This window comes from Mastigoproctus giganteus, chromosome 9 (assembly GCF_048544385.1).
Source record: "Mastigoproctus giganteus isolate SK-2022 chromosome 9, ASM4854438v1, whole genome shotgun sequence".
Lineage (NCBI taxonomy): Eukaryota > Metazoa > Arthropoda > Arachnida > Uropygi > Thelyphonidae > Mastigoproctus > Mastigoproctus giganteus.
The window spans coordinates 184,101,563-184,115,066 of record NC_143583.1 but is presented as its reverse complement, the minus strand read 5'-3'; the positions used below and the strand labels follow the sequence as shown (position 1 = coordinate 184,115,066).

The following is a 13,504-nucleotide window of genomic DNA, read 5'->3' as shown; positions in this document are numbered from 1 at the left end:
TGCAGACAAGCTGTCATGGGGTTTTGTCAATGATGTATAGAAATTTTGACAGCAGGAATAAGGAGGTGTTTAACCCATTATATAAAGCAACAGTTAGACTACAGAGTACTGTATACAGGCCTGGAAGCCTTTTCTCTTTTTATGAAGGATGTGGAAATGTTGGGACAGTTGTAGAGATGAGCAATGAGATTATGAGGGGGAACAAACAGGTGCTCTTACCAAGAAAGCCTTCAATTCTGCAGGTTGCAGTATCTGGAGACCATGCATCTGTGAGGAGATCTGATTAAGGTGTTTAAGGCTTTGAATGGATATTGAATCAATTCAATGCTGTTCGAGTGGTTCCTCTTGCTTAGATTACATACACGAGGAGACATACATTGAAATTGAGGAAGGAGGGTTTCAGGATAGATTTGAGGAAATTTTACTTCAGTTAACGGGTGCAGGTACTTGATAATTGGAACAAACTTCCATCTTGTGTTGTGGAAGTGGGTAGTTAATAAGTTCAGGAGAGAACTAGACAGACAATTAGACCAACAGCTGATTCGGCATTTGCTTTTGGGTAGTTTCCACCTATTATAGCAGAATTCAATACTGTGCACCTGCTAGAGCAGGTCCAGGCAAACTATGGCCCGCCGCACATCTTTGTGCGGCCTGCGAGCTTTAGTTGTATTTTCGAAAAACGTTTACTTATTTTATGCCTTTTTGGAAAATAAATTTGTATATGTAATACATTACAGAATTTGTTGACTCGTAAATTGTTTTATCATCTCTGTATTGTTGAGATAGAATTTGAAATTGTGCATGAAACGGAGCGAGCCAACAGGCGCTTTTATAACGGTATAATTTGCAATTATAAACTAGCCGCGCGAAACTACGGTAACAAACAACCGATGATGACGACAATGACTTTGCTGTGGTGTCCGAGTAATAGGATAGGACTGCTGACCTGCCGTAGTTCCAATCTGTTTTCTCTGACGGTCATCCTGCAGTTAGTTATCTTCGGTTATCATCTTGGTGCCGATAGCGATAAAAATAATATTTACGCCCTTTTAAAAATGAATAAAAAACGAAAAATTCAACAAGAGCATCGTGTCTTCAATGAAGAGTGGAACACAAAATATTTTTTTGCTAACATAAATTACAAGACTATTTGTCTCATCTGCCGGGAGAGTGTCTCAGTGTTGAAAGAGTACAATATTAAAAGACATTTCACTACTAAACATTCCGAATATGGTGCCAATTTAACTCCGGAAGTGAGAAAGAAAACTGCTGATGGATTGATTCAAAATTTATCTAGACAACAAAATGTGTTTACGCGGCTGACTAAGGAACAAGAAGCTATTGTAGAGGCAAGTTTTGTTATTTCTTATATAATTGCAGAAAGCAACAAGCTTTTCCTGATGGAGACTATATTAAAGAATGTATGACTGAAGCTTGTGGAATTATATGTCCTGACATTAAACACAAATTTGAGAATATAAGTTTATCTCGGCGAACCGCAGTAAGAAGAATTGAATATATCGATACAAATTTGAACGATCAATTATTATCAGTATTAGAATCCATAACATGGTACTTGATAGCTCTTGACGAAAGTAACCACCAAAAGAATACTGCGCAGTTATTAATTTTCATACGTGGATGTACCTCTAATTTTGAAATTATTGAAGAGCTTCTTTCGATGGAATCTCTTAAAGACCAAACAACGGGAGCTGATATATTTGAAAAAGTTGAAAAATGCTTAGCAAGATATAATTTACAATGGAACAAAATGGTAAGCGTAACAGCTGACGGAGCACCAAGTTTGACAGGTAAAAATGTTGGAGTGTTAAAGAAAATTCAGGATGAAATTTGTGAAAGTTATCCTGATTATAATTTAATCACAATTCATTGTATTATACATCAACAAGTATTATGTAAAAATGTGTTAAAAGTTGAACATGTCACACCTTGTATTATTAAACTAGTAAATTTAATACGATTGAGGGGCCTGAAACACAGACAATTCGTTAGTTTTCTTCAAAATATTGAATCTGAGTACACAAATATTCCTTATTATAGCCAAATTCGATGGCTTAGCTTAGGAAAAGTTCTTTGGCGAATATGGGATCTTAAAGATGACATTGTTCTATTTTTAAAACTGAAAAATATTATGGACTTTCCCGAATTAACTGATAATAACTGGATTTGTGAATTTGCGTTTACCCTGAACATCGTGGCACACTTAAATACTTTCAACACCGTGTTACAAGGGGAAAATTTATACGCCCATGATATGGTAAAAAGTTTGAATGGATTTCAATTAAAACTCCAGTTGTTCCTTCGATATTTATTGATTAACAAGGTAGACCGCTTTCCAACTATGAAGTTGCTGAAGATTCCAGAAAATAAATTTGAAAAATATTGTGAAATCATCAACGCTTCGAATGACGACTTTTCGCGAAGATTTGGCGACTTCTGAAAAATTGAGAACAGTTCGGCAATAGTGCGCGACCCATTTTCAATAGAAATTGATAGTGCACCGAGTGAACCACAACGTCAGATTATTGATCTCAGTGTGATACCGATTTAAGGGAATTTCATCGTCATGAGGAAATCTGTAAATTTTACAATACTCTAAATTCGGAAAAATTCGACGAACTTAAAGATTTTTCCCGAAAAATGTTGGTTATTTTTGGATCAACCTACATATGTGAACAAACATTTTCCCTCATGAATCTAAATAAAAATTCTTTACGATCAATCATCACCGATGAACATTTACAAGCAGTTTTAAGAATCTCAACTACAAAATTAACACCCGAAATTAAAAAAAAATTAAAAGATGTAAAACAGTTCCATTCATCTCATTAAATTCTTGGTTGTTAGAGAATAATTTTTTTTTATGTTACATTTCTTCTCCATGATAACAAATAATATATATCTAAAAATAGTATTTTACGTGTGATCCGCCTTCTTTTTGAATTCCTAATGTGGCCCTTCAGCCAAAAAGTTTGCCCGGGCCTGTAATAGAGCAAATACATATCCCACCTGCCAATGTCCTTCTGTTATTCATCACTATTTGTTATGTCAAGTGCCTTGATAGAGGCGGCAGCAGCAGCAGCACCCCAGCATAACTTGTTTCTATTTCCACAATTTCTGACATGGTATAATTTAATGTTATTTATCTTCTTGTGATTATTTCATTAAAAGTGATATTGGTGATAATGTTTTAGTGAACATAACACCAAGCTTTGTTTCTGTCACTGGAAGTATAATAGTGTTCCCCAAACAGTAAGGTAAAAAACATAATGCAGGGTGGCATTATTTTTCCATACTATTTCAATAGCTGCATTGATACAGTATCCCACTTCTTTATTAAAATAACAGAGAAAATAGTATAAGCAGTTGTTCTGTCAGTTATTCTATGTAAATTAATAAATATTTGTATTCCTCTTTCTGCTTTCATTTTTTAATAGTCAATTTTCAGAAGTTTAACAATAATTAAAACCAAATTTAGATATATACACTAATTTTATTCTAATAAACAAACATTAAATAAATTAATTATAATACATTTTTTTTCAATAGGTGTGTTTTTTCTGCAACAGTGGCTCAGAAGCAAATGATATTGCAATGGTTATGGCTCGTCTTTATACTAAAGCTTTTGATATCATTTCTCTCCAGTAAGACCTTTTAGTTGGAAATAAGAATTAATATATTTCTTATTGAGATGCCTAAAATGTGAAAAAGCTTAATAGCTTTCTTTTCTCTACTACATTAACAGTATTAGTAAAAGTTTGGCAACCCTCACGTTTTTTAATCTCACCACAGGAGCAGCCCTATATCAGCAAGCAAAAAATATGGTTAATTCATAGAAAACTAAGATGCATTAAAGGCCTATGCCTCAGGCTGCAAGAAAAAACTCTGAATTAGCAAATTTTTGCAAAGGTGGCATCATTTAAGTTATATCTCATATTGTGAATACCATCACAACGAGTTGCCATGATATTGCACTACTTTGAATAAGTAACGCTTTACCAAAGGAGAAAGCTGTTGTTACTTATCCTCAGCAAATACCACCACCCAGGCAGCACTGTTTCAGGTCTATTTGGCCCTTATTCTGTGGGTGGGTAGGTACCCTAGTGATGTAATGATGGCAAAATGGTTATGAAGTATAACTCCACAATATGAGAGATGCCTATGGTGTATAAGATGAATTAAGACTAAGATGCATTAAGGGCTTATGCCTCAGGCTGCAAGAGAATTAGACTACATACAAGTTAGTGCAAATGCTTCATATTAGTACACAGCTAAACTCTGAAGCTAACTTAAACGATGCCATCTTTGCAAAAATTTGCTAATTCAGAGTTGTAAAAATCCTATAAATCATTTATTTATAGATTTTTATGGAGTAACCATATAATTTTTGCTTGCTGGTATTAATAAGGGGTGCCTCTGTCAGTGAGGGGAGGGGTAAGAGAGATTCCAAATCTTTGATAATTATTGAAATGCTATATTTCTCATTTAAATCGCATTTTATAATGTAAAACATTATTAGACATAACTGAGTGATATTTCAAAATTTTACTTCTTAGAATCCTTCAGCTATTTCATATTATTATTACAGTAGAGTGTCAGTTATCCGGAATAATTGATGTCAGACCTCTTTCTGATAGCAAAATTTTCCGGATAATCGAACCGGAAAATTTTCTGGATAATTTTTCTGATAAGATTAAATAAATTTAATCATAAATAAATTTACCTTATGATTAAAAAAAAAAATAAATAAATTTACCTTATGATTAAATAAATTTAATAAATTATTTCTAAAATAAATTACTATCCATTTATTTAATCTTACCTGAGATTAAATTAAATAAGATTAATTAAATAAAAAAAAATTACAAACAATCTCGGAAAACAGAGAAACAATCTTGGAGAAACATCCATCCAAGCATTTTTATGATTTTTATACAAAACAGAAAAATTAGAAAGATTTTTAAATGCTCTTGGTTTTTTCGACTTACTGATAACAAGCAAGGACAATCTGTGCATCCCAGTGACATTTGCACACACACACATACCAACTGTAACTCGCTCTTTTCTCATCTTAAAACTTGGTGCAAGCATTTCTCTTTTGGTGGCTAGATTTTTCTCAGTAATGCTTTCCATAATAAGCCCGTCTCACCAACATTATAAACGTTTTCTTACTCATAATTTGCTATAACTGAAACAAACTTACTTTTCAAAGGACACCACTGCCAGTTTGTCTGAAGAGAATATCTCTCGCCTTGAATATCTAGTTGATGTATACCATGTCTCAGTTTAAAATTTTTCAACTAACCTGTGCTTGCCTTAAAATCTTCATTACCTATTAATTTTTGATTAAAATCCAATGCTTTTTCACACAACATTGGGCCAGACACTGGTTCATCTAAACTTCACTCTGAAGAAAACAAAAAAAATAAAGTGAGTGCAGTTTCTAAAGCGACATTTTCAGGTTTCGACATCTTTTTCCTACCAGATCCTACTTCACTATCCATAATCTACACAAATTCTGTTATAGCATTGGAATTTTTCTTGATGTCATAAATTGTTGAAGTCCCCACGTTAAAGAAGTCCCCACGTTGGAGAGATTTCTTAAATTTTCGCCTTTTTTAATTCTATTAATAATTTCCATTTTTTGTTGCAGTGTTAAAACTACATGTTTTATTTTCATTCACATTTTGCCATTAGAAATTGAGAAAAATAATAAATCGCACAGTTCGGGCTGATGTTATTCTGGAGCTAAACTAATCTGAAATTCACTCATGGTTTCCATGAAAACCCAGTAGTCTCTGATATTTTTCTAAAACACATTTATGAAGGTTACATAGAATTCTATAGGTCACAACCATAAAATAATAAAAACAATTTGCAGTTTTCAGTTTATTGTACTTTCTGTTTATAACAGATTGTACAAACAAATCGAGTTTACAAGTAGTAAACTCGATCTTTCGCTTATTATAATCAAAATTCAATTTTCAAACATGATCACTATAACCGGAGCTTACTGTACTACCGTTAATAAAAAAAAAAAGAAGAAAGATCAGCTTTTCAAATTATTCAGAATAACCGACATTCTACTGTATTATAATAAAAAAAAAATTTTTTTTTTTTTCCTTTTGTGGGATTTTTCCCACCCTGTGATGGGTACTGGTACCAAGTGCATTGGGTGGTTTGTTGTGTCTGGTTACTATTATTATTATTATTGCTGTTGGATGAGGAATTTTCAGATTATTCTACAGGTGTTCAGGATCATGGCTTTCTGGAGTTCCATGAAAGTGTTCTCTGTGAGGCTTGTTGTTGCTAAGTTCTTATGGAGGCTCTTTGGCATCATGTCAGTGGTTCAAATGGTGATTGGAATTTACTTCTTCCGTATGCCACATATCTTTGACTTCCTGTCTTAGGTCACAGTACTTCCTGATCTTTTCCTCATATGTTATCTGGAAGTTGCCGTTGTTGGGCACTGCTATGTCGATCTGGAAGGTAGGTAGTCTTCTATGTGTGAAATTGTCTTGTCTGTTATGATGGCATCATCCTAGTATAGTCTGTGAGTAGAAGTCTCTAGTATGGTCCAAGGCTTGTACTTATAATATGGTAAACCTTCTTTGATCAGCTGGTATTTTTGCACTAGCTTCTGATGTATTATGCTGGGCACGTCTGAGCGTACTCTGTCTGGGTGATCACACTGCATCCTGCAGTTATGTGCTGGATTTTTTCCAGAGCCAGGTGGCATTGTTGACATGTTGTCATCTGTTAATAATAATAGTAATTGATCAAAGATACTGTATTACAAGTACAAACCCCAAGCCATACTAGAGACCCAACCCACAAGCTGTACTGGGACTTCACCATAATAATGAACAAGATAATCCCTAACAACAGACCAGACATAACCCTTGTCAACAAGAAAGAAAAGGCTGCTTATCTGATTGACATAGCAGTGCCCAACGCTAGCAACCTCTAGAAAATCCGCAAGGAAAAGATCAGGAAGTACATGGACCTTTGATCTCCTGTCTTAGATAGGAGATCAAAGAGATGTGGTATATGCAACAAGTAATGACCATCCTGATCATCATGTCAACTACTAGTATAGTGCCACAGATCCTATATAGCAGCCTAGAAGCAATAGGTCTCTCAGAGAACACGCACAAGGAACTACAGAAAGTCACAATTCTAAACACCTGTAGGATAGTCACAGAGTTCCTCAACCAACAGTAACACCAGATATAACAACGACCCTGTACACTTGGTACCAGTACCTGTCACTAGGTGGAAGAACCCCCATCAGGGAGAAATAAAATAATAATTGTTATTATTAATTGGTGGTGGTGGTGGTGATATATGATGCAAGATAGCATGCTTATAAAGCATCACACAAAGCTTTCAACAAATGGTGTTGCCAAAATGTTAATTCGTCATTTATTTAAAAGATTTTTGAAAGTCATTGCTATGATAGCCTGCTTAAATTTAGTGGTAAAAGGTAAAATCTCAGAAAGGTCTGTGATAAAGAATAGAAAAAAAAAAGGTTTGTAGAGAGGAAAGAGAAATAGGCACTAGAAACAGCTACCTAAAATGCCTTGCCTTGATATTGTACAAAATTAAAACATTTATTAAGCAATGCCATATATATATATTTTTTAAAGTAGTGCATTGCCAGAAGGTTAATCTGATATTTACTTAAAACATTTGTTTTGTGGTTCAAAATAAACTTTCATATACAATATCTGGGTAACTTGTTATGAAGGGAGAGTTTGTTCTGCTGTGAGCAGTAAGACCATGCATTAGCTAGGCAGTTAAATCCTGTTGGCCTCAAACCCACATGAAAGATTATGTCAGGCCTAACTTTATTTAATTTCAATAAGGCAAAATAGCATTAGTTGTGTTTCACAAAGTGATAAAAGTGCACAAACACAAAAATGAGGCTCCACTTTCATTCATGTAGGTTAACTTTTATTACAGATAGTAGAGCTGTAGATAGTTTTTCAAGATGATAGGTTAAACATGCACACAACCTAACTATGCATAAGGTTATGTAAGAAAGTCAGTTAACAAATGCAAATTTAATTCACTAGAAATTACCTACTGCTTACAGAAATAGCAGGAAAACTAGCTTGTCAAAGGTGTATTGAATGGGGAAAGTATACATAGAAATTATGGGGAAATAAATGGAACCAAATGGGATAAACTCAATGAAGAAGATGATGATACTCTTACTCTTACTCTTTCTCGGATGGAACTTGTAATGGGAAATAAATTGAAAAAGGATCATTGCAGGATAGGTGTATGAAAATTATTATTTTTTTTTTTTCAGCCAGAGAGTAATTGATTGTTGAAATAAACTTCCATCTGGTGCTGTGGAAGTGTATAGTTTGAATAAATTTAAGGAAAGATTAGACAAATTATTAGAAGGAATGGGCAGATGATGTGGGTATTTTTTTATTATTATTATTATATTTTTTTGATTGATGCTGTGTAACAGAGGACATCCAATCTTTTTTGGCTAGGGGCCAAAATATAAAATGCTTAAGGTTGTGGGTCACATAGATAATTGCAGCAAGCTGGTTGCAGGCTGCAAGACACCCTGCTGCTCCTGCCCACCTGGCTACGGAGGCACCTAGAATCACTTTGCAGCTTTACTAACAAAATTTACTTGAAACAACAAATCAAATTTTCTTCGGTACTGCTCTTTACACTGATAAATTTTATGGGTGAAGGTAAAGAAAGCCAACATGAGAACGACAAGAAATGTCGGATAACTTATGCAGAAAATTAGTTTCCCAATACGGCACTTTAGTACTGCTCACTCAGTAAACAGATGGTAGGTGTTATCGGTCTGGAGCAAAGTCGAGAACAATATATTGATTAATAGGTACTGTTCATACACACCAACTGGCGTATTGGGCAATATTCTGTTGGAGACATCTAATTGTCAGGGACATTTGTTCCTGATGACTGATGTCATGTGTACAATCAAGAATACAGCAAAATACTTTGCTGATTTTATTTGCTTAAGTATTGTTTTGTACTTCATCTCCCAATTCTGAAGAGCTTATTTTGAATTCACTTTCCTAGGTAGTGGTCTTGAATATCTTTATTAGAAACTTATCAAAGATGCTCTTGACTAATGGGGTTGAATTTTCACAATAATTCTTTGATACCAAGAAAATTGTTGGAATTTCCCAGTTGTTCGACAGAGCCATAAAAAGCCAAATTATGCTCTGACAAAAATTGAACAACAGTGTCTAATCGTTCAAAACTTGGCACAATCGCTTTTTTTCTTGATCGATCTGTTTCTGTTCAATTTTGTTGATATTTTCTTCAGTGGAGTCTTCTCTGCAGTTCACAACAGTTGACCATAGCTCCAAAATGGCCTTTTGATTTTGTATGCTCTGCTAATATTGTATGAATATTGGGTCAATTATCAAATCCATTAGTAGCTAAAGCACTTTTCATATCATTTCCAAAAAGGTGACAGAAAAAACAAAATACCCTGTCTGCTGATTTCGAGTATATTATTCATGGGCGAAGAATGATTTTCCCATTCAGAAGCTTCCTTTGACAATGAATTTTTGAAAAATGCATTCCCTTTTCTTTCTATGGAAAGTCTTCCAAAAGAATTTTTAGTGGGCATTTCTTCACTAAATAGTCTCTCAAATGTTGGACAATTCTTTTTGGCCAAGTGATTGGATCATCTGTTATGTTTAGATGACCTTCAAGGCTTGAATTGTTTTGATCTTCTTTTTCTTCATTCCTCCTGATTGACTCTTTGCTCTGATTTGTTGTGTTATCAGCTTGAAGTATTTATAACTCAACATCTGTTTCCTTCAAGTCTCAATTGTTTTTTTTTCTCTCTGACTAGTTATTGTGTCCTCATCTTGATCTTTTATGTTACTGATGATCTCTTCACTCTGATTTGTTGTTTCAGAGTGAGCCATTCCATGTTAACAACGGATTCTTGAGTTGTTGTGTTGCTTTCTTCCACTTCCAGTTCCATAAATTCTGTAGAACACGAACCTGCTTCATTGGATGTCTTTACCAAATATCTATCTAGAGCACCATGTTGCTTTGCATTAGTGGCTTGCTTTAATTTATTTAATTTTCTTTTTATATTATGATTAAAGAGGCCTGTGCACTCTGGATTCATTATGAAACTAAAATTACTGTAACACAGAGCAGAAATGGATACAGAAATAGATTTTGACAAGTTTAATAATGGGAATTATACATATATTAGATTAGATACATACAAACAAAAAGCTTTCGGTTGTTTTGTCAACCTTCCTCAGTTAAACTGACAGTTAAGAATGGAGCATGAGGGCGTGTACTGCCAATCTTGTACGTGAAGTGCATGATTAACTGTTGGACGTTGAAGCCTGTGGCTGTAATGCGTGCGGACGTTGCGAGCGTTTGTCAATAGTCAGGATTGCTGTTTCGATGATAGGGTGGACTTGACATCCACTGTTCCTGTTGACTGAGGTATTGGAGCATTTGATGTTCAACAATTCCAACCAGGTGCATTGGCGATCGTGGCGGGACTTATCCACAATCATGACATCGTGCTTTGGGTCAATGTCGTGGTGGGTTGCCCAAATGTGTTCGGCAATAACTGAGTGCTCCACATCTGCTAACCTGATTGATCTTTTGTGTTCAGAAAGGCATTTTTCAAGCTGTCTCCCAGTTTCCCCGATGTAGCAGCCAGTGCAGTCACTGCAAGAGATGCGGTAGACCAATCTGCTTTGTAGTAAGGTGAGGACAGGTGTTTTTACCTTAGAGATGAGGGATTGTAATTTTCTGCCTGTGAGTTGTACGCATTTTATCCCATGTGATTTTAAGACTCTACAAACCTGTTGTGATAGGTTTGGGTAGTATGGGATAAAAGCACTTGTGGCTGATCATTACCTTGGATGTTTCTGTTGGTCGTTACATGGCCGTGTGTCTGTAGGTCACACCTGTCAAGGGTATTGATGGGATAGCCACACCTTGTGAGATCCGCCTTGACTTTAACAATTTTGGTGCGCCTCTCATTTACAGAGCTAGAGTGTGTCCAGGCATGAGTTAGCAAGGTTCGTGCAGTGGCAAGAAGATGGCTATGTGCATGTGCTGACTGGAAGTTGGTAAATTGGCCAGCATACATCGGTTTACGATGGACAGTTGTCTTCAAGCTCGTGCCGGACAAGGTTGTCTAAATATGGTATGGTGTTGTCCGACTCAAGCTCGATGGTGAATTTTATGAAAGGCTACAGAGAATTGAGGTGGTCTAAGATTCGGTCGCCTGAATTTCTGGGGATAACCATGAACACATCGTCCACGTAGCGACACCAAAAGGTAATGGGATCTGGTACATTTGTAAATGCCAGACTCTCTGATTCCTCCATCGTGATGTTTGCCGTGACCGAACTAACTGGGGAACCCATGGCTGTGCCGTGTACTTGTTGGTAAATGGAGTCGTTGAACATGATTGTACCACCTGTTAAGCACAGTCTGGGTGCGGTGAAGATATCGTCTGGTGTTAGTTTGGTTCTGCTGCCAAGGGTTTTGATCGTTATCTAAGAGTTGCTTTGCACATGTGATGGCAAGTTCTACTGGGATGGAGGTGAAAAGTGAAACTACATCAAATGATGCCATGATTTGAAATTTGTTTGTGATTGAGATTGGAAGGAGCAGGGCAAGCATGGTGCAAAATTGCTGCATGTTTTTAGGGCGAATTGTATTTGCCACATCTTCAGGGAAACGTGTTAAACACGCTTAAAAAAAAAAAAAAAAACTGCAGCAATTTTGCACCATGCTCGCCCTGCTCCTTCCAATCTCAACCATAAACAAATTTCTGCCCTTAAGACACTGAAACAAGACTCATCCATCATCATCCCACCGGCAGATAAAGGACGTCGAACAGTCATAATGAATCGAACAGATTACAAGACAAAAGCCTTGCTGCTTTTGCAAGACACTTCTATTTACCAACCCTTAACCGTTCCTCCCATCAAAGCTTTGGAACGATGGGAGTCGAAAGTGAACATCCTTGTCAACAGTTGGCTTAAACAGAAGAAAATAACAGAATCAGCATGCAATCACCTCCGTGCCTCCGGCTGCCAGATTCCATAGTTCTACGGACTACCGAAAGTTCACAAAGAAGGTACACCGCTAGACCCATTGTCTCCTGTTGTGGCTCACCGAGCTATGAATTAGCTAAGTTTGTCTCAGGGCTCCTTTCTCCCCTAGTAGGCAAGACCACCAACACCGTCTCTAACAGTAGTGAATTCATAGAACAGATCAGAACCATATCCATTTCACAAGATCAAATCATGGCATCATTTGATGTCGTTTCACTTTTTCACCTCCATCCCAGTAGAACTTCCATCACATGTGCAAAGCAACTCTTAGATAAAGATCAAACCTTTGGCAGCAGAACCAAACTAACACCAGACGATATCTCCACCGCCCTCAGACTGTGCTTAACAGGCGGTGCAATCATGTTCAACAACTCCATTTACCAACAAGTACACGGCACAACCATGGGTTCCACAGTTAGTTCGGTCATAAAACACGGCAAACATCGGGATGGAGGAATCAGAGAGTCGTGCATTTACAAATGTACCAGATCCCATTACCTTTTGGTGTTGCTACATGGACGATGTGTTCGTGGTTATCCCCAGAAATTCAGGTGACCGAATCTTAGACCACCTCAATTCTCTGTAGCCTTTCATAAAATTCACAATCGAGCTAGAGTCAGACAACACCATACCATATTTAGACACCCTTGTCCGGTACGAGGACACGCGCTTGAAGACAACTGTTCATCGTGTGCTGGCCAATTTACCAACTTCCGGTCAGCACACGCGCATAGCCATCTTCTTGCCACTGCACGAATCTTGCTAACTCGTGCCTGGACACAGTCTAGCTCTGTAAATGAGAGGCACACCGAAATTGTTAAAGTCAAGGTGGATCTCACGAGGTGTGGCTATCCCATCAATACCCTTGACAGGTGTGACTTACAGACACATGGCCACGTAACGACCAACAGAAACATCCAAAGTAATGACTCAGCCGCGAGCGCCTTTATCCCATACTACCCAAACCTATCATAACAGGTTTGTAGAGTCTTAAAATCACATGGGATAAAATGTGTACAACTCCCAGGCAGAAAATTATGATCCCTCATCTCTAAGGTAAAAACACCTGTTCCCTCCTTACTCCAAAGTGGATTGGTCTACTGCATCTCTTGCCGTGACTGCACTGGCTGCTATATCGGGAAAACTGGGAGACGGCTCAAAAAATGCCTTTCCGAACACAAAAGAGCAGCAATCTGCTTAGCGGATGTGCAGCACTCAGTTTTGCCAAACACGTTTGGGCAACCCGCCACGACATTGACCCGCATCGTGATGTTGTGATTGTGGATAAGCCCTGCCACTATCGCCAACACGCGTGGTTGGAATCATTGAACATCCAATGCTCCAATACCTCAGTCAACAGGAACAGT

At 36.9% G+C, this 13,504-nt stretch overlaps 1 protein-coding gene across 1 annotated transcript in view; it reads left to right on the top strand.

The window, feature by feature from the left end:
- The window catches only part of LOC150080934 (alanine--glyoxylate aminotransferase 2, mitochondrial), a 209,816-nt gene that overhangs the window by 45,071 nt on the left and 151,241 nt on the right, over positions 1–13,504 (top strand). The window contains exon 4 of the mRNA XM_090380600.1: positions 3,571–3,665. Coding sequence (XP_090236726.1) covers positions 3,571–3,665 — 95 coding nt within the window. The remainder of the gene's footprint in view (positions 1–3,570; positions 3,666–13,504) is intronic.